Source organism: Melopsittacus undulatus, chromosome 4, assembly GCF_012275295.1.
Source record: "Melopsittacus undulatus isolate bMelUnd1 chromosome 4, bMelUnd1.mat.Z, whole genome shotgun sequence".
Classification (NCBI taxonomy): Eukaryota; Metazoa; Chordata; class Aves; order Psittaciformes; family Psittaculidae; genus Melopsittacus; species Melopsittacus undulatus.
Genome location: NC_047530.1, coordinates 103,448,152 through 103,474,290, shown reverse-complemented (window position 1 = coordinate 103,474,290; position 26,139 = coordinate 103,448,152). Strand labels below are relative to the sequence as shown.

Genomic DNA, 26,139 nt, shown 5'->3' with positions numbered 1-26,139 from the left:
TAAATACTTAAACACAAATATTTACTGCAATTACAAAAGAAAGAGAGCACTGGGAAGCCCAGTTTGTGCAATGCAGAAACTGGGAATGGCCTCGGCACAGTCCCTGTACTGGAGTATCTCAGTCACTGCCAAGGACAGTGGTGGCTTGCTAGGTTGTGCCTAAGAATGGCAGTGTTCCTGGATGGAGAACTGGAGCACTCGGTGCATCTGTGTCAGTGTCCATGATCCATGTGTCTTCTGGTGTGCTGGGAGGCTCTGGAGAAGTGCTGCAAAGCCCTTGGAGTCCACTGGACATGGGAGTGTGGAGGAAGGACTGGGGATCGTGGAGAATCACCCTGGAGAACTCCTGTTGTAGAAGAGAAGTGCAGAAGTGGGACAAGGGCTTTTGCACCAAGGGATAAGCTCACACTTGGTCCATTACAACCCAGGAAGCATCCTCTTAAGGCGTCAGATGTTAGAGGCTGTGGGGTGGAGGTCAGAACTCCTGGGCTCAGGTAAAGAGCACAACATTGGACCCACTTAACTAAGAACTTCCCACTATGGGCACAGGACCACCTGTGGAGGGCCAGAGACTCACCAATTCCTGGCTGTTGCCTCCCAGCTATAGAGGAGAAAGGCAATGGGGAAGCTTTTACACCATGAAAAGCACTGAAAGCAATAGGGGTGGTGTCTCACATTCCAACAAAGACAGCTCCCTCACATTAAAAAGGAGCCAGAGATTTCCACCTTGGGGGTCAAGGAGGGATTGTGACAGAGGCCACATCATCACCAAAACCCAACCACCAAACAGCTGCCCAAGAGTTACAGTCACATCTCTGCTCAAGGGTGGGAGATGTGGGATCCCTTCAGAGGGGCTGGCAGACCAGATGGCATCTGCTGTGGTAGCTGTATCTGCTGATCCTTACTGCTCTCACAGTGGGGTCCTTCCCAGCCGTGGCACTCACACCGGTAGCTCCCAGGCCCAAGGATACATACGCCCTGGTTCATGCATGGGTTGGGCTTGCACAGGTTCACAGGGCTTTTTGCTTCTGCAATAGACACAAGCAGAAAGCAGGCTCAGGTGCATCTACAGGGTATTAACAGCTAGGACACACATTCACATTCATCAGGAATGCTGCAAAAATATCAGCAACTATCTATCCCAGACATCAAAAAATGTTACCTAGGGCTAAAGGGATTGGAAAACCACATTAACATGGCAGCGAGTGCAAGCTTACAACCCTGCCTTGCCACAGAAGACAAACTCCTTTGTGTTTAACCTAGAGAAGAGGAAGAAGAATGGCTTTGCTAATGTTCTAAACTGGAGAACATACCTAATAAATGAGAATTCCTAATGACATGGTTTAGTGGTGGACCTGGCAGTGCTGGGGTAACAGTTGGACTTGATGATCTTAAAGGTCTTTTCCAACCCAGCTGATTCTATGATTCTAAAGCTTGAAAGTATGGCAGTATGCTAGGCTGCCTATCAAAGAAGAGCACAGTGGAGCATCTTCAGAGCTCTGCTCTGAACACGTGAACACTCTAAGTCCCCGCATCCAGACACTGCCAATACAGAGCAAGACATATGCCCTGCTCCAAGCAGTTTACAACCCCAAAAGCCACTGGAGTTCAAACCCCACTTTGCCCTGGAGAGGACCTGGGTCCCCACCAGTGTGGAGCAAGGATAAGAAGTCAGCTGGGAAGCAAGGGTGGCATGAATGGAAAACAACAAAGGAAACATTTCTGTGCTGCTTTCTAGGAGGCTTAAGAGAAAAGCCTGCAACCACAGCCCAAGTTGTTCTTAGCCCTGTTCATTTGAAGTATGTGACAGCTTTCCCAACCCTCTTAACACCACAGAGCCCAGCTGTCAGCAGGGCTGGCAGTGTTTTATGCTGCCTTCCTGCAAATACTTTAGGTTAAGTAGCAGCATCCCAGAGGGATTTGCATCCAGTTTTCTGGCAACACCATTGCAGTGTTGGTAAGGGTGTGAAATTCCTCTGCTGAACAGCTATGTGGGGTAGAGTGGAGCTGCTAGCCTTGCTCTTTGCTCTGTGGTAGAAAATACATAGAAGGCATAGGAAAAGGGGGAAAGGAAAGGGTATTAATTCCATCCTTTATCCATCAGGATGGTTACTACAGCACACACTTTGTGCTTGTGCTCCCTGTACAGATAATGACACGTGCACATCAGCTCTCAACCTTTGCCTAGGATTGGCAAAATTATCATTGAAATTCAGGTTTTTGATGGTCAAACCCTAGATCTGAGACATCTCAGTCTTTAGTTCCTGTTGATTTTATATGGAGCCAAGTTGGGTTCAACAACATTGTCATCATGGGACATCTCAGATGGGGTCCTGCCTGACAGTATATCCCCAGGGATGAACACTTCTGCTTTCACTGTAGGTGAAACTCAAGCCTACTGTTAACACAGTATCACCTGAAATAAGCTTCTTCCACTTGAGGGATTATAAACTTTGATGATCTCAAGAGTTTGTGTTTCCATTAATCAGATTCATAGACATTTAATGCTTAGGATCTTTTCTCCTTGCCCCAGATCTCTTTTTTATGGTCTCTCTTCCACTAAGCCTCAGAATAAATGCGATATTGCAGGTGTCCAGAGGCAGGGTCTGTTTCTAAATACTTTTATCATGAGTCATAAATATCTTTTAAGCCCTTTCACAGACAATGATTCTGTTACTGAGCCTTGGACTTGGGAGCAGAAGACTGAATGAAGGGTTTATCGCCACATCACCCCTGGTCGCAGCCTATCTAGTGCAAACAGTGATTACCTGCACATGAAATGAAAGCAGCAATTCAGTCTCAGGAAATGATATGTTATTACCCTGACTCATTGAACCTTGCCATCTTTTCCCTTTCATCTGTGGCTCTGTAGTTAATTTCATGGTACAGTACATTGTTTTTGTAATAACACAGCTGAAAATACCACTGCAAAAGGAGCATGTTGAAAAGCTCCAGGTAGAAACCATCTGCAGAGCCTGCCAAGAGACCAGCTCCTCACCCCAAAGAGATAGTGCTTTAGTTCTTTCTAACCCTGAAGGAGCCATAAGCATGCCCAGAGATGAAAAGGACCTTTGATAATGCTGAAGCTCAACATGCATCTTCATTTGATCTTACAAACGAGTTAAAACATAACAAAAGCAAATAGATAGACATTAAACTAAGACTATTTTGAATGAGAAAAAAGGCATGGCATTTTAACTAGAAGCACTTTGGCCACCACTAATGTCTGCAAACCAGGGCTGCTGTGCTTTCTGAAGAGCTGATTTTCGGTGAACACAGGCGCTCACATTCAACACTGTTGGCTGTGGAAACATGTCCCATTAACCCCCCCCCCCCCAAATAACACTGCAGGGGGTACATCAATGCAATGCACAGCAAGTTCTACAGGTTTAAAGCAACCTCAGAAAAGGAACAAACTCCTTTTTCTTCCATGGAAGGCAGAACCTAGGCCTGGCAGGGCTGGAAAGAGCCACTCACACTAAGCCAAGTCTCACCCAGTGGACTGAGACCCAAGACTCAGTCCAGTTGGTTCTTATTCCTACAGAATTGCTTTGAACAGCCTTCAGATCTCTATGCCATAGTTTGCCCACCTGTAAAAGGCAAAAGACAGTATTGAGCTTACTTGGTAAAGCATCAGAAAACCTACAATAACAATGCCTGGTGGCACTAGCATAAAGAGCATGGATGGGATGTTCTCTCACCTTCACAGATTCTTTCAATGATAAGGTCTTGGTAATACTGCAGGTCCTCATAGGAGGAGATGTGGACCAGGTAGTTGGGAGACCCAGCAACCCTCAGCAGCATGTCCCTCTGTGCATCCCCAATGGCAACCACAAACACCAAGATGTCATCATGCCTCAGTTGCTGAGCTGGGGCAGCTGCATCCTCCACGCCACCTCCACTTGTGAGCAGCACCACCACCTTGTTGACACCAGGTCTTGCTCCTTTCTGCACCGTCATCACATCACCATAAACGTACAGCAAGGCACTGCCAGCAGAGCCCGAGCCCCTGAGGAAAGGCACCTGGTCGATGGCTTGGAGGACAGCAGAATTGCTTGTGTGGGTGTCCAAAGCAAACACAGTGTGAGCTCTGCTGCCATAAACCACAAGGGCAATTTGGGTGACATCCCGGTTGATGCTGAAATGTGAACAGCTGCTCCTGACAAAGGCCCTCAGCTGCAGGAAATTCTCCAGGCCAACTCCAGATGAAGCATCCACCACAAATGCCAAGTCAAGAGACTGCGCCTGGCAGCCTGGATAAGACAGTGCAAACATGGGATTCTCAGAATATGTACATACCCCTTTGTGACCAAAAGAAATGGTCAGAAGGGGAAGATGGTGGGCAAAATTCATCACTGCTGACCACTGAAGGGTGATCTACAACCCTTTCACACCAATAAACACAGACCCACCACAAAAAGCAGGGATGGAAGGTTAGTCCCTGGATCTATGACTGACACAAACAAAACAAGGACATTCATCCTTCCATCCTTCCCTTGTCCCCAGTGGAGCTCAGAAGACCTCCTCATGGTTTGACAAACTCATCCCACAATGAGTCTTACCTCCAGGACTGCCCACACTGCAGATTCTTCTCTGCAGCTCCGGGATCCTGTTGAACAGGTCCTGAGGATCAGAGTAGACAATTGTCTGCTTTGGATTGCCAGTCACCTTGGCCAGCTCTGCTCTCATGAAGCTGCTGCCTACACCAATCAAGAAGAGGTCTTGGTCTCTCACATACTTGGCAGCTTCTGCCACTGGATCTTGGGACTTGGAGTCAGTGAGCAAGACAACCACACGTGGGATATCATCCTGCATGTCTGCGAAGGCTGCGGTGCTCCTAAAACCGTGCTGTGCAATGTACTGCAAGGCTCTGCCTGTCAGGGATCCTCCTCCACTGAAATTCAAAGCATCAATCCTCTTCATGAGACTGACTGCATCCTTGTGTTGTCCCACTTCAATGGGTATCCTAACGCTGTTATCGTACTGGGCCACCCCCACGTTCACTGGTGAGTCCTGGCCCATCACTCCTTGGAGGAACCTCTTGAGGAATGCCTTGTAGCGCAGGAACCCTTCCAGTGTGACTGCCGACGAGCTGTCCACCAGGAAAAGGAGATCCACGCTGCACTCCAGGCTCAGCTTTGGTGCTGAAAAGGGAGGTATCAACTGGTCATTGGCAGGGCAACAAGACAAGCCCTGTGGTGTGGAGCAGGGTCATAGTGTCCAGTAACCTAAACTGGTTTGCCAGACATGCTATGAGCTGGAGGACAGCTGTGCCAGGAGCGTGTTCCATTTCTGTCGGATGCCACGCGAGGCTTTAGAGACAGGAAATATCCATGGGAGTCTGGGGGGATTCCTGAACTTTGAATGGCAAACTTCAGATTAAAAGTGACAACTCCTCTTGCTAAGGACTGTGGGGAAAACACCCCAAGTTCTCCAGAGAAAGGAGAGTCCAAGCACCAGGCCCTTTTTTGTAACAACCTGAGACACTTTAAAGTGGGAGCTCTGAATCTGGGGGAAACAAGTACAAAGCATATCCTGAAATCAGGACCTTTTTGGATTGAACCCACAAAATCAGGAGTCCCTCTTCACCCCATGTGTGCAGGGAGGGAGCCAACAGCCATACCTGTGTGTCTGCCCCAGTTTCTCTGTTCTGCTCACATGGCACCTACATTTAGACCCAAAGGCAGCCACACCAGGGTGAGACCGTCAGTATTGGCGCTCTCCATATCCACAAGGTTTCTGAGCAGTGAGACCCAGTCACTGGGACTGGCACAGCCATAACCAGCATGAGTGAATCACAGAAACATAGAATACCAGGTTGGAAGGGACCTCTGTGATCATCTGGTCTGACCCTTATAGCATCATAGAACAAACCCATCCTGTCTTCCGGAGAGAAGCCCACAGGCTGCAGCCCAACCCCAGTTGTCCCTATGGCCCTGCAACAGACACCACAAAGGGCAGGACTCAGCCAACAGGGAAGGAGGAAGAGCACAGGTTTACACTTACCGCAGTGGATGTCTCCTCCATACCCCACTGGGCACAGGCAGTGGTATTTGTCCAGTCCCTCTGGAACACACGTGCCCCCATTCTGGCATGGCTGGGAGTCACAAGGATCTAAACGGGACCAGGGAAAGGAAAGACAGGGAGTCAGCAGGGGGCCTGCCCCTTCCCATCTGTGCCACCAGTGGAAAAGGGGTCTCTTGCTGCAGAGTCTTAACTAACATAGGGCCATGTGCACCCTCACCTCCATAGCAATTTCATTTGGGGATGACGTTCCAACACGCAGTGTTAGATATCATGAGCTCACTTCATTTCCTTTAGAGTAACACCAAGGAAGTTACATTCATGTACATATAGGATTGCTAAAGGTCAAGCAGCTTGGTCAGATTTACACTGGCAATGAAAGGATGAGAGTGTGACCTGCTGCTTGGGCAATGTTGTACTGACAAAGAAAACTAAGCCACTTTCACCTGAACCAGCAAAAAGATGGAGTTAAAGGCAGAACTGAAACATCACAGCTATTTTCATAGTCACAGGAACAGGCTGGCAATCAGCAAGGGTCAGGTTCCCTGCTAAACTGACCATGGTACCATGTGAATGGATGGAGGCATCTCACTGCATACTCCTCTAGCTGGAGAGCAGTGACTCCTGGCAGGCATTGGGAAGCAGCATAAGCCTCTGCCCCAGAGACACAAGCAGATGAGGCTCCTCAAGTGGAAGGAAAAATGACAGGGAGATACTTTAATCCATAAGAATCTTGGTTATAGATATCCATGACACAAAAGCTATGGATGTAACATCAGCTTTGTGCTAAGGATGACATTTTCTCACTCAGTACAGAATTTTTAGGGATAAAACACCTTTCCTTTCATTCTTTCCATTCTTTTAGTCTTTTGCTGTTTAGTTCTCATCTTTCCTGCTTTGTAAATAAAAACTTTCAAAGGCTAACTCCTACCTGAACATACAGTTCGGAAGCATCTGGCTGGGTGTTTTATCAAGACTCTTTTCCACCTGAAACAAGAAGAATAAAACCTACCATGAATTTAAAGATTAACAACGTGTCTTCCAAGTTGACCTCAAGGTGTTTTCAACGGAACAGATTTTCTTTGAAAACACAATTTTTCAAAACAAGTATTTCAAAAGAAAATGTCAATTCTGCGTGGGGTGATAAAAGAAAGAGAATTTCATTGAATCTATTCTTTGGGTTTGAATCTATATGAAAGTTTTACATTTAAAGATTATGGATGTATTTCATAGAATAGAATTTCATAGAATAGAATTTTTCAGGCTCCAAATAAATTTTTTGCTATTGCTACTGCAGAAAAGATGTCATAGTTTTTATTCTAAATTTGAATGGAAACACAAATTGACAGCAGTGAGAATTTGCCATTCAATGCGAATTCTGGCATCTGATTTATCCACCTGTAACTAGTGCGCAAGCAAGGTTTAGAGTGGGAGGAAACCCTCAGTCTTCAGCTGTGCCTCCCAGTGAGATTTTTTAACTTCCTCCATCATTTCCCTTCCCTAAGGTGACATGAAATAAACCCAAACCCTAGAAGACAAATGTATCTTTGCCCCATGTAAGAAAGCAGGTAACATTGATTCCTGACAGTGAGATGATTTCTGCTATTCTCATCCCTGTTAATGAGGTTTCTATTTATCCAATACCTGCAGCTTCACTATGATTTTCCTGTGCTCTGCATTAGGGCTGCTCAAACTTGCAGCAACTGTGGCCAACACCATCACAATCGGGATGCCATAGGCAAGCCACAAGCTGCTCTGCTTTCCATGCTGGCTGTACAGTACAAGGATCTGGTAACACTCACAGACATTAAGACAGGCCTGAAATTATCCATACAGTCATCCCTCAGTATATCCATGCACAGGCCATTATGCACAGCCCAGATCCAGGGTGATTTTCAAACATGAATCCAACTGCCTGGTATTAAAACAAACACACAAAGCATCTCTTCAAAGGAAAAACACCCTCCACCACCACCAATTTCTGCTCACCACCACTTGCACCCAGCTGCCTTTATCAGCAAAGAGCATGAAGCAGCCTTTCCCTTCACAGCTCATTTTTAAAGCATTTCTCCCACTGTGTCTACTACAGTGACAATGTTATCTGAAGGACCTGACATGGTTTATGGGTTTTCAGCTCCAGCCTCCTCTCCCTGAGCAAGAGGACATTTCTCTCATGCAACTCACTGCCATTGACCTGATAATGCAGCTCTTTGTGCTCATTCTGGTTTTGGCACTGCTGCACCAGGGGTATTTTGCCAGTGACTGGCGCTTCTCCATAGGAAAGTCCTTCCCACGTCCCCCAGGGCAGCCAAGCAAAGGAAAAGGGGTTTCTGTAAGGAAGAAAGCCTGAGTGGATGAAACCAAAGCAAGCACCAAGACAGGGAACCAGACCTAGAAACCTCTGCAGCAGTCAGTACAGAGATGTAAACTTCAAAGCATCTCAGTTCAGCAGGTAGGTAACCAATCCCAAATCCATTTTCTAATATCCATGGTGCTTTGGGGCTAATCATCCTCTTGTCTCAGCTCCTTCTCTTACCCTTTGCTTTTCATATCAGTCAATGGTGAGGGCAGGGAGAGCCTCTTCCCCTGTCTAGAGACCATGTTTGCATCAGTCTTCTGAGGGATCTTCATCCCCATAAAGAAAGGTCAGATAAAAGCCTCATTACTGTACCTCTTAGGTTCTTTCAGCCCCACTCACTTCCAGAGCTATGCTGTCCAACTCACCTGTAGAAAGGGCACAGCAAAGCCCCCACTGCATTTGGCTGCTTTGAGCCTTTCCAGCACACGTAGTTTCCAGCCAGCTCTTTCACAGTCTCCAGGGTGCTGCGTTCACAAGGATGGGATTCAACTCTGCAGCCTGTAGCGAAGAACAAATGCAAACTAGGATCAGTGCAGGAAAATGCAAAGTCTGTATGGGAGTGAAGCACCATTCTGAAAGGGGTTAGCCTTCCTCATCTACCTGGCATCAGCAGACCAGGCAGTGATTCACACAACCTCAAGAGACTCCAGAAGGGAATTTTCCTGTTGACAGGCTCACCAGCTTGTCCCACTTTCTGGATGCTCACTATTCAGCCTCATTTACTTCTCTATAAAACTCTCACTGCTGAGTTCAGAGGTCAGTAACAAATTCTCAGCCCCGTTGATGCCTTCATGATGGAATCATGGAATCAACCGGGTTGGAAAAGACATTTACGATCATCAGGTCCAATCTCTAACCCAACACTGCCACGGTCACCACTAAACCATGTCATTCAGGGCTTCATCTACACGGTTTGTGAACACTTCCAGGGATGGAGATTCCACCACTTGGAATCACCAGCGTGCCATCCAGTTTGGCCACCAGAATCAGGATAACTCAGAGTGTGAGACCTGCTAATTCCCTTGCACACTTTCGGACACTGCCTCATCTTCCTCACCTAGTGACATGGTCCAGGCTCAGAGCATGGACCTGAAGAAGGAGCCAGGACAACGGATTACCTGGAGCGCTGGTGCTGCAGACAGAGCCAGTGAGGGTGCTGTACAGGCCATTGGCAGCATCATCAGCATCACCAGCGAAGAGCACATGCTGCTCAGTGGGCTCGCTAGCCAGCACGTGCAGTTCCTCCCACCTGCAGAGCAAGGGGGTGTTCAACCACTTAGTTATCCCCAAAGAACCAAGTATCAAACCAGACCCTGTGCAGTGAGCAGAGAGCTGATGCAGAACCATGACACCCTTCAAAGAGTTTTCAAAGGCTCTGTGTGTTTAATCTCAGGCAGTAGCACAGCTCTAAGTCAGTGGAAGAGCTTCCTTCAACACTAGTTCTGCTTCTACACCAGCCACCAAATCAGCATTTCCTCCATTTGTTAACCCACAAATCCCCCTTTTCTCTTTCCAAAGCTCACATAGAATCATAGAATAGTTAGGGTTGGAAAGCACCTTAAGATCATCAAGTTCCAACCCCCCTGCCATGGGCAAGGACACCTCACACTAAACCATGTCACCCAAGGCTCTGTCTAACCTGGCCTTGGACACTGCCAGGGATGGAGCATTCACAACTTCCTTGGGCAACCCATTCCAGTACCTCACCACCCTAACGGTTAAGAATTTTTTCCTTATATCCAATCTAAACTTCCCCTGTTTAAGTTTTAACCCTTTACCCCTTGTCCTATAACTACAGTCCCTAATGAATAGTCCCTCCCCAGCATCCCTGTAGGCCCCCTTCAGATACTGGAAGGCTGCTAGGAGGTCTCCACGCAGCCTTCTCTTCTCCAGGCTGAACAGCCCCAACTTTCTCAGCCTGTCTTCATACAGGAGGTGCTCCAGTCCCTGATCATCCTCGTGGCCTCCTCTGGACTTGTTCCAACAGTTCCATGTCCTTTTTATGTTGAGGACACCAGAACTGCACATAATACTCCAAGTGAGGTCTCACAAGAGCAGAGTAGAGGGGCAGGATCCCCTCCTTCGACATCTAGCACAAGACCACCCTTTCCTCAATAGCACTTGCCATTCAGCTAGCAGGACCTCCATTTCCCACTCTATGGGAAGTTTCCTACCTTGGAAACTTGATTCCCACTGCAAAAACCCTGATGTGTCTGTCCTTCACCTGCATTGCAGGCATCGCGGTGCTGCCCTGGGACTTGCCATCCGAAATGATGATCAGGACTTCAGGGACACTTGAGTTTCTGCCACCAGGGAATCCCTTGCGGAGAATGTACTTCAGAGCCCGACCTGTCTCTGTGCTCCCACCTCTAGAAAGAAGGGAGATGAAATCAGAACAGTGGGAAGCAAAGCTCTTCTCTTGCTATTATATTTACCAGTTGATTTTCAAGCTTCCACCCTCTGGTAATGGAGAACTTGGCATATTTCTGCCTGTTGCTGCACCACACATCCACAGAGATGTCTAACACTGTCATTCTTGTCTTCTTCCTATCAATGGGTAGCATTTACTCACCCTTGTCTCTGTAATCTCCAACAGGACTTGTAGCCCACAGCAGAGTGTTTCTGCAACTGGAGCAAGAACCAGAGCTCTCAGATATTTGAGCTTTATTTCGAGCTTTGGCAAATGTCTCAACTGCTTCTGGTTTTCCATCTAAAAACTGCAGTCACTTCTTTAAGAGCTGTGAGGAAAAGCTGTTCCACAACAGCCTCTTGTATCCCAGTCAGAAACACGGTACAAGTGGGCAAAATGAACAAACACCAGCATCTCAAAGTGGTTTCCTTTCTCTTGGTGGATAAAGATGCTATAAATTCTTGCCACATTTCATCCCTTTCCTTACAAACAACCTTCTGCCATTCTTACACCAAGAGCAAGAAGGGAGATACATGTCCCAGCTTGTAACCGAGTGTCTGCAGTCCAGCAGTATGTAGAGTCTTGGCCTTTTTCTCCATGGTTTATTTGCAGGTTAATTTGATTTCCTACTAAAAGGCATGTGTCCATCCTGCAGTAAAGCTCCTGAAAATACAGATGCTGAAAGCTTCTTAGTGTATCTCTAGAAATTCAGAAGGACTGGGCACAAGGGATGCTTTCTTCAGGGCTTCACCAGTGCCTTTTACATGAGGAAAGTAAATGTTAACAAAAGCCACATGATGTTCCAGTTATCTAAAACCATGAAAAGCTCAATCAAAATCAATACTCTCATCTGCCAGGTTGCTTGCCTCTGGCAAGATAGAGAAGGTGCACCAGCCATTGGTATTCACACAAACTGTATCCATCACTTCTCATTTTGGAGATGGGATCACCTAGAAGCAGCACAAGGCCATTTAAAACTGGCACAAGTTATCTGCTTCAGCTCACTTGTGGCTCAGATGCCAAAGCCACCTTACTCCTCATACTGCCTGCACTGAGTAGTGTCCTGAAGTCCCTGTGGGGCCTGGCTGCCCTCAGGTCCAGGCTATCCCAGAGCTTCCCTGTGTGTCTCTCCTGTGAAACATTTCTTCCACTATGTGTAACTCAGCAGATGGGGATAGCCCTGCCACCTTTCGCTTCCAAATGAATGGGATCTCAAGAGATGAAGGGACAAATGTGTAAAAGCATCAGATGATCCCATCTGAAAATCTGCTCTGAAGAGCTGACTGGTCCTGAAGAGAGGTGAGTGTGGGGAGTGGGATTGAGGGGTGCACAAGCTGGCCTCTGAGGGAATGAAAACTAAGTATTATCTTGGACCAAAGGTAACAGAAGCAGATTTCAGTGCTGATTCCAGGTCTTTCCCCACAAAACCATTTACTTCCTCTTTTCTGGCTCCCTAGAAGCAGTTCTAGGGTGCAAGAAACCAGCTACTTCCATATTTTGGCAGCGCCTGGATTCTCCCCTGAAGAAGGGAATGTTTCTGAGGTAGAAAGCAATCAGTTCAATACACAGCAATCCTCTCAGTAGCAAAGTACTAAACCCGCATCAGGATACAGGTGCTAAAGAACGCACATTCCAGCAGGCACACATGCCAATGGCAACATAAATCAGCAGGTAAAAAGCGCTGCTGCTAGGCATTAGGGAATGGCAGGCATCAAGCCTTGCAGTTATGCAATAACTCCCAAGGAAAAGCAACCGTGATTGCAGTATTGGTAGGAAATAGTCTATGGGTTGCCAGAGAACAGCTTTAGTCAATGATGCTTCAGAGATCCTGAGATTCATTTCTTGTGAGATTATTAAAGAGTAAGACTTGCTGAGTGCTGGATGCCTCCTTAGCCTAAGAGCCTGATTGGCCTCCCAAGCCTGTAGGTACTGGAGCTGTGCGCTGCACACCAGCACAAAGCCACAGGGAAGGAAAGAGAGCTCCCTCTGGCAGCAGGGATGCTCACCACAAGCAGGGTTATGGTCAGTGTCTGCACAGCACAAGGGTCTCTTGGTGATCCCGTGATGGATGTGAACTGGGAAGGAGCCCCTCGCTGCAAGCGTGCTGAAGATAAAGCAGAAGGGAATAAAAAAGAGAGTGCTATACATACACATGGGTCTGAAAGGGGAACGACAATGTGTGTTTTTTATGGGCTGTACATTTACTCTAGTTGTTATTTCCTCTTAGTGAGCTCTGTGGGGCAGGGACTGTCCTCCGCTCTCAATACTTAACTTCGCCTACTCAAGACTGGGCTCTGTGTTCTAGGTGCCATAAAACATCATGAGAATTACATATAAAACTATCATCTGCATCAGGCTGAGGCAGGAATGATGACACTGTGAACCAAACACTGCAGTTTTATTTAAGTAAAAGCCACGAGTAACCTAATAGAGACATTGGAAAGGAGGCAGGAGATGGTCTCACCTCTGCCTTACAGGGTGGACTGAGCAGCTGTACCCCAAGGTGAAATCAGCCCCAGCTGCTCCAGCTCTCCAACCATCTCCTACACATGGAGATGCAGGCTACCCAGGCAGCCCCTGGTGCAACCAACTCAAGCTTCACATCAACCACCTACACTTTGCATCCAGTCAATACCAGGTTAAGACCCTGCTGCAACACAACACACTGGTAAAAAGCCTTTCATCTCTTGTAAAAACCAAGGACAACCCACACTGCAAGTTCTTCAGCTGCTGTCAACAGCTTTGACCCCTGCCTACAACTTGTTATTTCTTTTTGGTTGTTGGAGGAGTAAACATTTGTTTATCTCAAAGGGGTAAATCCTGCATTGACATGAGTCTCCCTCTTCCATTCTTGGTAGTTCTCCATCTGCACAAGGCAAGAAGTTTGTAATGTGCCATGCCTGACTGGATGTTTGATACCACAGGGAGCCCTGTTTACTGGGAACTTGCTCCAGACCTGTTGATAACTAAACCATGAGCTCAGAGGAGACATTTCCAGCTGCCTTCTACTTCCACCAAGGAGCTGTGCTATAAATCACTTCCTGTAATCTCCTTTTAGAGCTGCTTTTATACCCACCCAGAGCAAGCAAGGAGAACCAAACCACAAGTGTTACCCATTTCTTGGAGGCATCATGTTGTCCTTCAGCTGTGTTGACACAAACACACCCCGTTTGCTTTCTGAACATCCATCCTTTGCTTTAGCACCTGATTCCTGGTTCGCTTGTTCAAGGAAAGCATTTGACAGTGCCCAAGTTCATAATTTCATGCTCATTTCATACTGTGCTCATAGCACATCCAAACCTGCCATTTCCTGACCAGATGTCAGCAGCTGTCAGATGCTTCAGTGAGAAGTGCTGTGCATGAGGGAAAATACACTGTGCATAGTCAGTCTGATGACTGCATCTCGATAACTCAGCTGTGCCCACATGAGCCCTGAGGATTAGAAAAACCTAATGAAGAGTCTCTGCACCAAAGATCCTTGAATTCAGTTTCTTATCAATTTTCACTGGTTTTGACACAGTGGGTGTGTGTTTAAGGCATTACTCCAATGAGGATTTTCTGAAGCTGAAGGAGATGTGGATTTTACCTCCTGTCTTTCCTCAGGGACAGTGCTAAGAAGGTTTTTCTCCTGTAACCAGCCATTGACTTGTATGAAAGAGATTCATGAGAAGTTCAGCTTCTGAGATTACTGCCAAATTTGGTTGAGTTTGGCCATTGAATTCAAATGCCATTTGGATAGGATTCAGAGAGAGAGAGACCAGCAGGCTCCAAATAAATCACAGAACCTTCACTTTAGTCTGGTGCTGCTTCCTTTCAAGTGCTCTCAGCTCCATGCCTGGAGCACAGGGCTGAAGTCAGGAAATGCCTTGCTGGCCAAAGGCTCATCAGAAGCACATCAAGAAGCCTCTCAACCGAGACGTCAGACACCCAGCTTTTTCAGAAGCCAACTGGAATCCATCCGTAGCTGTTTTATCTGCTTTGAAATGTCAGCTTTTCATTTAAACTACATGGAACAGCCAAGCACAAGGTCATTCTTTCTGTTTGATCTGTCAGCATCCATGCGTTGTCATCAAGGGATTTCAGTGCCAGACACCAAACACTGCTCCGCTTTCTCTGTTCTCCCTGACTTTCAGCCAACAGCCAAGGAGGAGGAGTGTAGTTTGTTTTCTGGGAAGTTTTTCCTTTAATGTTACACAAGAGGTTTTCTTGATTTGATAAACTTATCAAAAGCAATGCAACAAAACCAGCCAAGTGATCTTGCTTGAAGAAGCCAAAAGCGATCCCATTTGTTTGCACTATGTACATCATGCTGAGAGCGGGAGACGTCCATGAGAAATGCAGAGCTAACCTTTACCCCTAATGCAGACGAGCTGAAGAAGGGGCAGACTCCCACAGGCTACACCAGTACCACAGCTATCATCAAAACAAGAGTTATTTGGGGGTGGTTGTCAGATCCTTCATAGATCCAAAAGTATTTCACAGAGGTGAAGAGTTTGGATTTGCAGAGGCTCTAAGGACAGGTCTTTTCTGGGCTTCTGACTCCATTTCCTGAGGTCATGGGAAGACATCCAAGTCTTATCATCAAGAAGACAAAAGGTTTCCCTCTGAAAACCTGATCCTGTTGAATTCAGCAGGTACACCTGCACAGACATCTGGGGAGCAGGAATTCATCACTACTGCATAAGACAAAGGAAACTGTAACCACCAAAACCACGTCCTGTCTTTGCTCAGGCATGCGGCATGCGGGAGCACACTTGCTTTTCCCTGGAAGCATGTAACTTACAGCCCAGCACAAATGGCCAGAAGAACCCACCAGGAGGGTTATGGAAAATTCTCCCTATTTACCATGTTATAGTGGGAAAACTCTCATCAACTTCCACTGACAAAGCCAGACCAGGTTTTAGCAGGCTGTGGATTATGGACCACAGTGCTCATCCAGCCTCCTCCCTGAGGGCATCACATTGGTGTATGCACAGAAGGGGCAGAGATGTCCAGACCTCAACAAGGTCTCAGTCCAGCGATCATTCATAGCCCCCAAAAAGAGAAGAGCTGTAAAATAAGCTGACCTGAACACAATCCTCTTGATTCTCTCTTTCAGTTCTTGTTTGGTTAGATACGAATCCAGCGGGAATTCAAGGTGAGGAGTTGAGCTGAATTGTATCAAACCCACACGGACCTTAAAGAAAAGGTTAAAGATTATGAAAGGTATCTGTGAGAGTCTAAATGAACTTCAACAAGGGGCACAGACTACAGCATCTCCTATGCAGACTGTATACAAGGCAAAATAGTTCATTAGCACACAATGTGAGCCTCTGCTGCAGTCACAGGCACCTTAGGATCTATATTTATCCATTCGGAGCAGCAAGGAGCCTCAAACACAATAAGCTCATAAATAATACCTCTTATACCAAGCCAGTTATACACTACACAGGCAATCTTTCCATTACTAAAAGCAGCTCCTTCTGGCATCGAGCAAAGCAGGCAACACAAACCAATTATTTTTCCACTACCTCCTCTAAAACTGTTTTCTATCATTGAAAATGCAAATAGACTGAACTGTCTGTATTGGGCAACACAACCAGGATGTTTCACTGAAGCCTGACAAGAAGTTTCATGGAATGCGACAACTTCAAAGGTGAAAAAAATACTGATTTTCTAATATAGGCCTATATCGCAGTCTAGTTGAAGGTGTCCCTGTTCATTGCAGGGGGCTTGGATTAGATGACATTTGAAGGTCCCTTCCAACCCAAACCATTCTATGATCCTACACAAGACTCTATTCTCAATCAATTTAATATGAGCCATGAAAAGGGGATGTCCATTTAACCTGAGCTGCCCAGCATCTCTCAAAGCCTCAAGCGTGCACTGTGACTCCTTGCCATCACTGCCCAGGCTGCAGGAAGCTCCCTGTGCTGCATGGCTGTAAGCTGAGATGTGAAAGGTGAAAGATCTCTTACATAAGAAAATGATGAAGGGGAATGGTGATTTCAGCTTCCAAAGGATCCTCCCACAGGGACAGAGCTGCAGCTTTTGGTTTTAGGACCTGGAGCACTGGAGGCAGTTGGGCTGGAGGATGGTTTTGGGTACAAACCTAAGTATCCCTGCAGTGGGAACCAGGAGCAAACACAAGAGCTGCCTCCCCTCCTCTGCTCCCAGAACTCTCTGGAGAATCAGACATGGACCAAGGGTCCCCAAAGCTGCAGCAGGCTCAGACCCGCCCCTTGTCCTGCCTCAGGTTCCTCTTCCTGCTCCACAGAGACCTTGCATCCCTGCCACAACCTTCCCAAAGACCTGACAATTACTTGGAAAGGCTCTGGCAGGAAATCAAGTACAAAAACCACCTCAGCCTGCTCCAAGGCCCCTGACTAAGATGCCTTGCAATGAACATTTTCCCTTCCAATCATTTTAATCTATGAGCATCCAAACCAAACTAAAATCAGTAAAAACAAAAAAAAACCCCAATCACAATCTATAACCTGAAATATTATGTCTTTTCCTCAAGACCAAATGAAATTGCTTAAAACCTGTGGAGGATCAGGAAGTGTCCTCCAACCCCACTGCTTCACAAACCTCCACCTTGTCTTTCTGAATAAATACCCTATGCTAGGTTGAATGTTGCAGTTTCACTCAGCACGTTATCACTGGCCTTTCCACACATTGGCAAGTTGTTTGAACCTAAAATGAGACATTCCTGACACTTACCCTGTCTGGATGGATGTCCAAGGCATCACAGAGCTTGCCTGCAAAGTGCTTAGACCTTTCAAAGCTTCCTTTGCCAATGCTGTAGGAGCCATCCAAGAGGAAAAGGACATCTAATGAAGCAGAGCACTGCATCACTAGGAGAAAAGATAGACACTCTGAAACTGCACCTTATCAATCTCACTGTCTGGAAACAGAAAGCCAGGATCAGAAAATCCAGACAAATACATTTGCAGAGGACAGACACAACCCAAAGCCTGGATGCACTCCTGCTCTGGCCTGCACTAGTTCAGCCTTGTCATGCTTTAAGCCCAGCCGTGCTTTTTGCTAGCAAAACCCTGAATTTATAGTTAGGGTTTTCTAATAGCAGATTAGAAGGGGCTGAAAGCTGTAAAGCATTCACTTCTGGGTCACTGGTTCTTCTAATGGGGCAACCAGCTTTGCCCTGGAGCACTGCACTGGGGATGAGCTGGAGCACAGCCTACCCACCAGTGCTGTCCCAGCTTGTCAGCCTTGCCCTCACTGCTGGTCTGGATGTGGAGATGCAACAGCCTGAGTGCTGAGTGCAGGCAATAACCACAGCTACCTGCTTAAGCATGCACAGAGAAAGCTGCTGTGCCTCCATCCCAGTGTGGGCTTGGCATGGAGACTTGGAGACCAGGCTGGATGGGGTTTTGAGCAATTTGGTCTAGTGGAAGGTGTCCCTACCCGTGGCAGGGGGTTGGAACTGGATGATCTTAAGGTCCTTTCCAACCCAAACCATTCTGTGATTCTATACCTGCAGCCCACAGAAGGGCTCTTGGTGATGTGCATCAGTGAGAGACATACAAATAGAGCACATCAGGATGGAAAGTCTGAGCTGAACGCATAGTGCTAAGGATGTGGGCACGCCTGACATAGGAGAACACATAATTTATCACTTGGCAGGCAGACAATAGGAAATAATGGCTAGCTGGAGAATGCATGATACAGGTTGTGAGTAATCAATTGAGTGTATGTCAAGGGAGTGTAGGTGAACATGATTTGCTGGCAGCCAGAGCGCAGTCATCCCTATTCACTGCATTGTGGCTGTTGCTCGCTTCACAGCCTGAACAAATTAGCCACATGAGAGGTCTAATCGAGACTGTGATTAAACACAGCTCCTTAAACCAGGATTGCTTGAAACAGGCTCTAAAGGAACTGACAAACACCAGCCGGGTGGCAAATAACCAATATGGGAAAACCAGAGCAGGTTGTATCCCAGAAGAGCTATTACCAATGAGGGGGGAAACCAGACTAGGGCAGAAGCTGCCACAATGCTGTGCTTGCCAGAGCATTACAGACTGAATGAGGTCCAATAAACAAACAAACAAATAGGTAAATTTAGGGAAAAAAAACCCACAAAAGAAAACCTACCAAAAAAAAAAAAAAGATAAAGAAAGAAGGAATTCAGAAAACAGAAAAACTTGCTTTAAAAATGAACTTACACTGGCCAGCAGCTGAGATCTTGCTGATCATCTCCTGGTCAGCATGAATCTCCTGTATACCCCACACCAGCAAAACTATGGGATCAAACAATCACAGTAAGAACTGCATTAATAAAAACAAACAACCATGCAGGCTCTAATCTAGAGCAGCAGAAACGCTGGTTTGCTGGAGAGATTTCACATTGCAATGATGTTTGTCTATGGGAGGAAATTCCTTCTGGCAGGGATACAGAGAGCATGAAAAACGCCAAGGACCCCACTGCAGCGCACAGGAGACAGTCCTCTGCTCATTGTATGCAAGGACACAGCGCAAGAACGACAGCTAGGCCAGGCTTTGGCTTCAAGGATTACAGCCATAAGCAATGGAGACACCCAATAATTGCATTGGAGGCATTAATGAGCTTTTAATATCACAACAACATCAGCTTTTCCCATATCAACAGACACTTTGCATATACAGATGTTCAAATTCCAAGCAAAGCTGTTTCTCCAGGTATTATTTTCTCCCCTTCCATATGAAAGTCTTTCAGAGATCTATCTGCAAACCTCCTGGAGAGGCACGCATTTGGCCCTCATTCCTCAGAATGAAGAACTCCAGAGACAGGGACAAAAACCATCGATGAAAAGTGGCAGCTCAAACATACCTTGGGAAAGCAGGAAAACACAGATGGACTCCCATGAGAAGAGGCTCATGGTGACAAACCTGAAAGAAAAATAAAGGAGAGGAATATTGATCCAAAGCCTAAGAGGGGATTCTTGACCTGCAGTTGATCATCTCCTTACTGGTTGTCTCATGGGGTGAGTTCAGATGAGTTCCAAAGAGTAAAGACAACCCCTGAGGAGGAGGGTGGGAAACAAAGAGAAGTTAAAAACAGGAAAATGAGGAAACAATGGAAAAGAGTCTCCTGTGCATTCATCTCCTTTCCTATTCAGACTGGAGAAAGCAGGCTTCAAGGGAGAGAGCACCCAGCCGCCCTCCTCTCCTTCCCTCCATGGCCACCCAGATCTCTGTTCTCCTCATCACTGCCCCTCACTCTCAAAGCCAAATCCCATCAGGGTCCCTTCTGCCCTCAGGGAGCCAAACACAGCTCCTCTGGGTGCTCACTGAGCACGGGGCAGAGCAGTGTCCCCCCTGACATCCAGCTGAGACATCCCTGCCGGAGCCAACACTGCAGCCCATCATTGTGGGTCTTCAGTAACACTCAATCACAGGCTCTTTCATGCCTTATATCTTCCAAGGACTGCCTTTCTGAGGAGACCTTTTCATGCACAACTGTCCAGCAACGTCCATTTCCTGCTCACTCCTCCTTTGAAATCAGCAAGGCTGCCATCACATCGCAGATGGACTTCAGTGACACTTTCAAGCATGCACACATTTAGATCAAGCCCGTCCGGCTGAGGTATGGCTTTCTAGTTAAAGCAAGTGTATTTATTTTAACTCCAGATCAAAAGCACTGGGTGCACTTACTAGAGCAAATCTGACCAGATTCATGTTGGGCCTCTGCCTCTCTCATTACAAAAGCAGGCTTTCTTCATGCAGTTACAGACAAATACATGCATTTCTTGATAACTGCCTCTATTAACCAAGTGTTTTCCTATTAAAATAGAGAAGGTTTTTGCTCAGGGAACACTTGCCTCTGCAGCAAATGATATGTTCAATGAGCAGGTGGGAAGAACTGATGCCTGCTAGCGAAAACACCAAAATAGGCATATTCCCATCATTTCGGGTGTCGATTCTTTGTAATGTCGCAACCCCCAAGAGTCAGGGCAGCAGTGATCAGGACACAGCTTCATGGAGTGTCCTCACACTGCCTATCCCACTCCAACCCTCAACTGCTATTGCCCTGGGCACATCTACGTTGGCTCCTGGAGGAAGGAACATAGTAGTCTGAGAAAGGTTCCTCTCTCTGTCTCTCTGACATTGGATTTAATGTTCTGTGCTGGCATCTTGCTTCCTCAGTTTCCCCAGTCTTTAAGATTGGGTGCCACCATCCTTTGTGCTACCATCGGTGGGAAGATCTCATTAACACAGATGAGCCCCCAGTGACACGTAAACCTTTAAACCCCAGGACACAAGCCAAGCTTTCAGCAATGGAAACTTCTCTTCTGGGCAAGCTTCTCTATTCAGAGGAGCACGTGAGACACTTGAAGTGATGGGCTGGTCTTGTACTACAGCATCAGTCTGGGACCCTTCCCTCTGCCAGGGGTACCTCTAGCACCCACCCCAGACACCAAATGATCAGAGCAAGGGCCCATTAAGCCCACGCCTGCACCTCAACACCCCTCACAGACAAGGCAAGGCCCTGCTCAGTTACCTGCATGGGCAATAAAGAAGAAGGGAACTGGGAAAGCATCATTAGGGATTACAGGCACAATAGCACTCTGTGTCTTGCAGCTCTTTACCCAGTACCAGGTGCTTTACAAGCATCACTCTTCAAGACATCCTCCCAACACCCCCAAATTAACACTGCCAAATTAACAGATCCCAAGCTTGCTTAAGTAAAAGGGGGTAAAGATAAGACATGCCTGCATCAAGGAAGCCCTTGTGTCCCTCAGTAGCTTCAAGCCCTGGCACATGCCACAGAGGTAAGGTCATCCTTTTGCCATGCCCCAGGGACATTCTGTCTAGGAGCTAATTCCAGTGCACACAACATCCAAAGGAGGACAAGCTTCTGCCTGCAACCAGATGTGACAGATGTGAGGGGATTTCAGGTTGTTTTCATTACAGAACATTGACAGGTTGAGATATTTCTACAACTTGGCCTTATCTTGGGCTTACATCAACTACTTTGAAGGGTGAATTCTTTGTCTTTCAGTCCAATTAGACTCTCAGCATCAGGAACTGAAAGAAAACTGCATCATCATCCCCTGCTCATCAGCATTACCCCAGCATCTTCAGACAGCAGCTTTGCTGGGCGTGCTGTGGTGAGTGAAGAAGTTTTTCATTTCACCTTCCTGGCCATTAAGAAAAGGAATTTCAAAAGTATCTGCATTAATACTGAGCCAAAATAACCTCTTTTCTTACCCATGATTAGTCTAAAGTTGTATTTTTTTGTAACCAGATTCTCACCTATATACAATCACAACTTATGTAAAGCTGAGTAAGAGCATAGACACATGTATCTTATTGGGAGGAGTAAGATAAGAGGGGAGGGAGAGATGGGGGGGGGGAAAGCTCCTCTTGACAAGTGCTTCCCAACATGGCTTTTACCATCTGCAAAACACCTCACCTTCCTTGTTCTTACTAATGGGACAGAACCAAACCCTGATCTGAAAACACAGTGAACCAAAACCATGGGGTTGCTCACCTGGATGTCGATCCACGTTCAACAGCAGAGCTGTGCCTACAGCAGGACAAGTACCTGAGAAGAGATCCAGAACACATCACAGTTGGTGTCTCTTTAGGGAAGGGAAAGGGCTTGCAGCTGATGTCATATGCCTTGCTAAACTTGCCTGGCACAAGACACCACCATGAGATGCTATCCTGTGCATAGCTATATGAGCACATCCCAGTTCTGCAGTCTGTTACTGGAACAGTTACTATCATGTACACTACTTTGGGGCAAATACTCTACTCTTCTACTGGGACAAGTAGAAGATAGTTTAAATTACCAGTCAGCTGCCGTAATTTATTACCTCCTCATCTCAGAGACCTAGCTTGCAATAAAAGGCATTTCCAGCTCATTTTTCAAGCTGTCCCCCTTCTATTTAACAATAGGGAACAAAGCAGAAAAGATTATGCAGCATATCCATTAAGGCATGGTCTCAACAAGCCAAACAACCCCCTGTCACTGTAGGTGTAACTCCATAGCTCCCTTCAGTCTGCCTGAGAGGATGTGGACCCACTTGCTGAGGGGACCCACTGCTCCCCTATGTTTAGGTGTGAGGAGAGAAGAGAGGAGGCCAGTTTTGCTTCCCCCTCTCTTAGCCTGTTTTCCATAAGTCAATTTCACTTTTCCTTCTTGCCCAGGCTTGGAGGCAATGGGACATCCCTGTTGGGAGCTCTGGGTGTCCACTCTGCCCAGCCACAACTAATGGGGGAAGTCAGAACTGAAAGAAGGAGGAGGAAAATGACAGGGAAATGCTGAGCTTCTCCTTAAAACAAACACCACAGATTTCAGTCCCAAACTTCTGACACTGTTTTCTCCTCAAGTGACAAGATTTAATTTCCATAAGAAGTTCTGCAAAACCAACTTGTTTATTCAGCCCATTTCTGCATGGAGGAACAGTTCTGACAGGGCCTTTTCCCCTTGTGCAATAAGGGCTCCTATATCTAAGGGACTTAATCTTGCCCATGGTAGGGGGGTTGGAACTGGATGATCTTAAGGTCCTTTCCAACCCTAACTATTCTATGATTCTATGATTCATATGGGGTACTATCAAAATCAGCACACAGCGATCAGGTATGTCCCACAGGTTATGGAATAAAAGGCACTTTTCTTCCCCCAGAGCTCATGCTAAGCTTGCTGTGTGGTTTGTTCTGACAGAAGCATTCATGCTATTGACTTTGCCTGTGGCAAAGCAGCAGGAGTGTCTCTGTGGATGCTTCATCTTGCTTACCTTTTGCTGGATACCACATGCAAGACCACCCAGGGGAGCTGAGCCTGCCTCAGCACTGCAAGCACTCAATACTTGCATATGGCAGCAGGCAGCCAGTGCTGGTACTGGGAAGAAATGTGTAGAGTGGCAGAGAAAAGGGGTGCAAGGGATGTGTGGTAACTTGGTGTCTTAGGAGAAACCAATAGCATAAGGAACTGAATGCAAACAACATAATTACATTGAGACTATGAAAGAATGCAGGTAACTTGGTCATATACCCACTGAGAACTGCTAATTCAAGGCAATGGCTTCTGGTGCAATGATTGTGATTGTCCCTGTTGCCCCTCACGGTGCAAATCTGGAGGCTACAGCTGGGGCCAGACACTGCCTTGCACCAGCCAGAAAACATCCCCACCTGAGACACATCAACAACTGATGTGCCCACACCGTGTGCAGGTGTGAATGGCTCACAAAGAATGAGGGTGCTCCCTGCACCCTTCTCATGCACATCAACAAGACCCTGCTTCATTCCTTAGATGTACCACCATACCACACGGGTGCCTTAGTCCGAAAGCTTCCCAAAGGGACGGGAAGACCTTTGGTTGGTCACTTTGTCTTACAAGACAACAAACCCCTCTGCTGTGTCACTTGGTGGTGTCACTGTCCCTGCAGGACTGGAAGGGCTGTTTGCTGCTGGTCACTAATGAAGCCATCACTCAGACCACAGGCACCTGCTGGCTGGCTTAGAAGGACAAACATCGCAAGCAGGAGTAAGGACTTAAAGGTTGCTGTGCTAAGCTTGCCTCTTGAGGATACTAAATTGGGGTCTGTCGTTCTCCAAGCATCCGGCACTGCAGAGGAGGAGGAGCTCTGCCTTTCCAAGCCAGAGGTTACCTGCAGCAGAGGTAACATCTCTGGTATTCAGTTTAGTGAGACAGCCTGTCCTCACCTCAGCATGCATGACACCAAGGGGTTCCTGATCATCTCATACCCATCCCCTCTTACAACACTAACCCAAGTTCACACCTTATCCTCTACTGCATCTCTTCAAGCCCCAAGGACAAGCCACAACCTGGGAATTTTCTCTGCAGCATCACTGCTGCAAACACACACAAGCTGTTACCTGTGTGTATCTTCAGGGCAGCAGTCTGTGCGCCCTTCCTAAAAGGGGTTTAGAAAGCAGGACTCTCCCATAGGTTTGAATTGTTTTGCAGAACCAGGGTAGGGTCAAAAGAGAAGGTTTGGTTATTCCATCCACTTATTCCTCTTACAGTCTTCTCAGAAGACTCAGATATCCTTAGGGACACCCACTGAAGATGATGCGGCTAACTATCCCAGCACAGAGTGCATGAGCAGTGGGGCAGCACACACACACACACAGAGCCCCTCTAGGCAGAGCCCTTGCTGAAGAAAGTGGGAAAATGTGTTTGTACACAGACCTTGGCCTCCTGGTGATGCTTCACCTTCACTGTGCAGAATCACAGAACCCCAGACTGGTTTGTGTTGGAAAGGACCTTAAAGCTCATGCAGCTCCAACCCCTGCCACAGGCAGGGACACCTTCCAGTGGAGCAGCTGCTCCAAGCCCCTGTGTCCAACCTGGCCTTGAACACTGCCAGGGATGGGGCAGCCACAGCTTCTCTGGGCACCCTGTGCCAGCACCTCAGCACCCTCACAGTAATAGACAAACACAATGGAAGCCAACTTTGCAGAAACCACTCGTGAAATCACTTGCACAACTTCCAAGTCACATTTTGGTGTCTGTTCACATTTCCTCGGATCACTTGCACAGCAGGGTCCTGGCACCTCCCTGCTTCCTGTCCACTCCAGACCACTTGGGAAGGCATCTTCATCCCTCTTTAACACACACAGAAACCAAGATACAGAGAGACAAAGTGACTTGCTCACAGGGGCATGAATTTATAGTACAACTGGGATGCAGCCAGAGCCCTCCTCTAGCCACTGCAACACATCAGGAATACCTGCTATAGTGTCTACTCAAAGACTGGGGCTTCTCTAATTTCTTCCATGAAGTCCCAATGCCTGGGCAGACTACAGATACCATTCCAGATCCTTCATTCGTTGCTTGATCAAGCTGCCTTTGTGTTTTCTGCAGTGGGTTTTCATTAAGGATGTGAGACACAACCTGTCTGCAGCCTGCCCTGGCAAGTTCACCACTTTTCCCCCTGGCCGCACCTCAGAACTGCTGGAAACAAGTCAATTAAAGCATTAGAGCAGGGGCCAGGGCTGCTTTTCTGGGTGGTGGTGGTGGGGTTTTGTTATTTCAATAGCCCAGCATGGTGCTATTCATTTATTACAGTGAACAAATGCATCCCTTGTACAAGACGAGCCTGACCTAATCCGCATTACCGAGCGCAGGAGCAAACCTTATGCTCCCGGGGGGGCACCAAAGGCCGAACACACAGAGGCTGGGTTCAAACTCCCCTGGGTGCCAGGTCCTGCCCTGGCCTGGGACTGGACATCGGCTCAGCAACGGGGCTTTCAGGTGCCTTGCTCCACCGCCTCCCTGCATCCCAACCGGCTCACGGGCTCCGAGGTGTCCCGCTGGGTCCCGTCGCTCCCCAGCACCCCCTACACCCCGCCGGGGGCCCGCCCGGCGCCCGGACACTCACCCCGATGCCAT

At 47.2% G+C, this 26,139-nt stretch overlaps 1 protein-coding gene across 1 annotated transcript; it reads right to left on the bottom strand.

Annotated features, from left to right (window-relative positions):
* Positions 1 to 26,139, bottom strand: VWA2 (von Willebrand factor A domain containing 2). The gene is made up of 14 exons (XM_034061352.1): positions 26,129 to 26,139; positions 19,603 to 19,661; positions 18,959 to 19,051; positions 17,496 to 17,629; positions 15,860 to 15,969; positions 10,558 to 10,752; positions 9,502 to 9,632; positions 8,749 to 8,881; positions 6,956 to 7,011; positions 6,007 to 6,114; positions 4,563 to 5,144; positions 3,702 to 4,253; positions 906 to 1,028; positions 1 to 346 (listed from the first exon to the last, which is right to left on the bottom strand). Exons 1-14 carry the CDS (start codon positions 26,137 to 26,139, stop codon positions 213 to 215), a joined length of 2,421 nt encoding a protein of 806 aa, XP_033917243.1. The 3' UTR covers positions 1 to 212.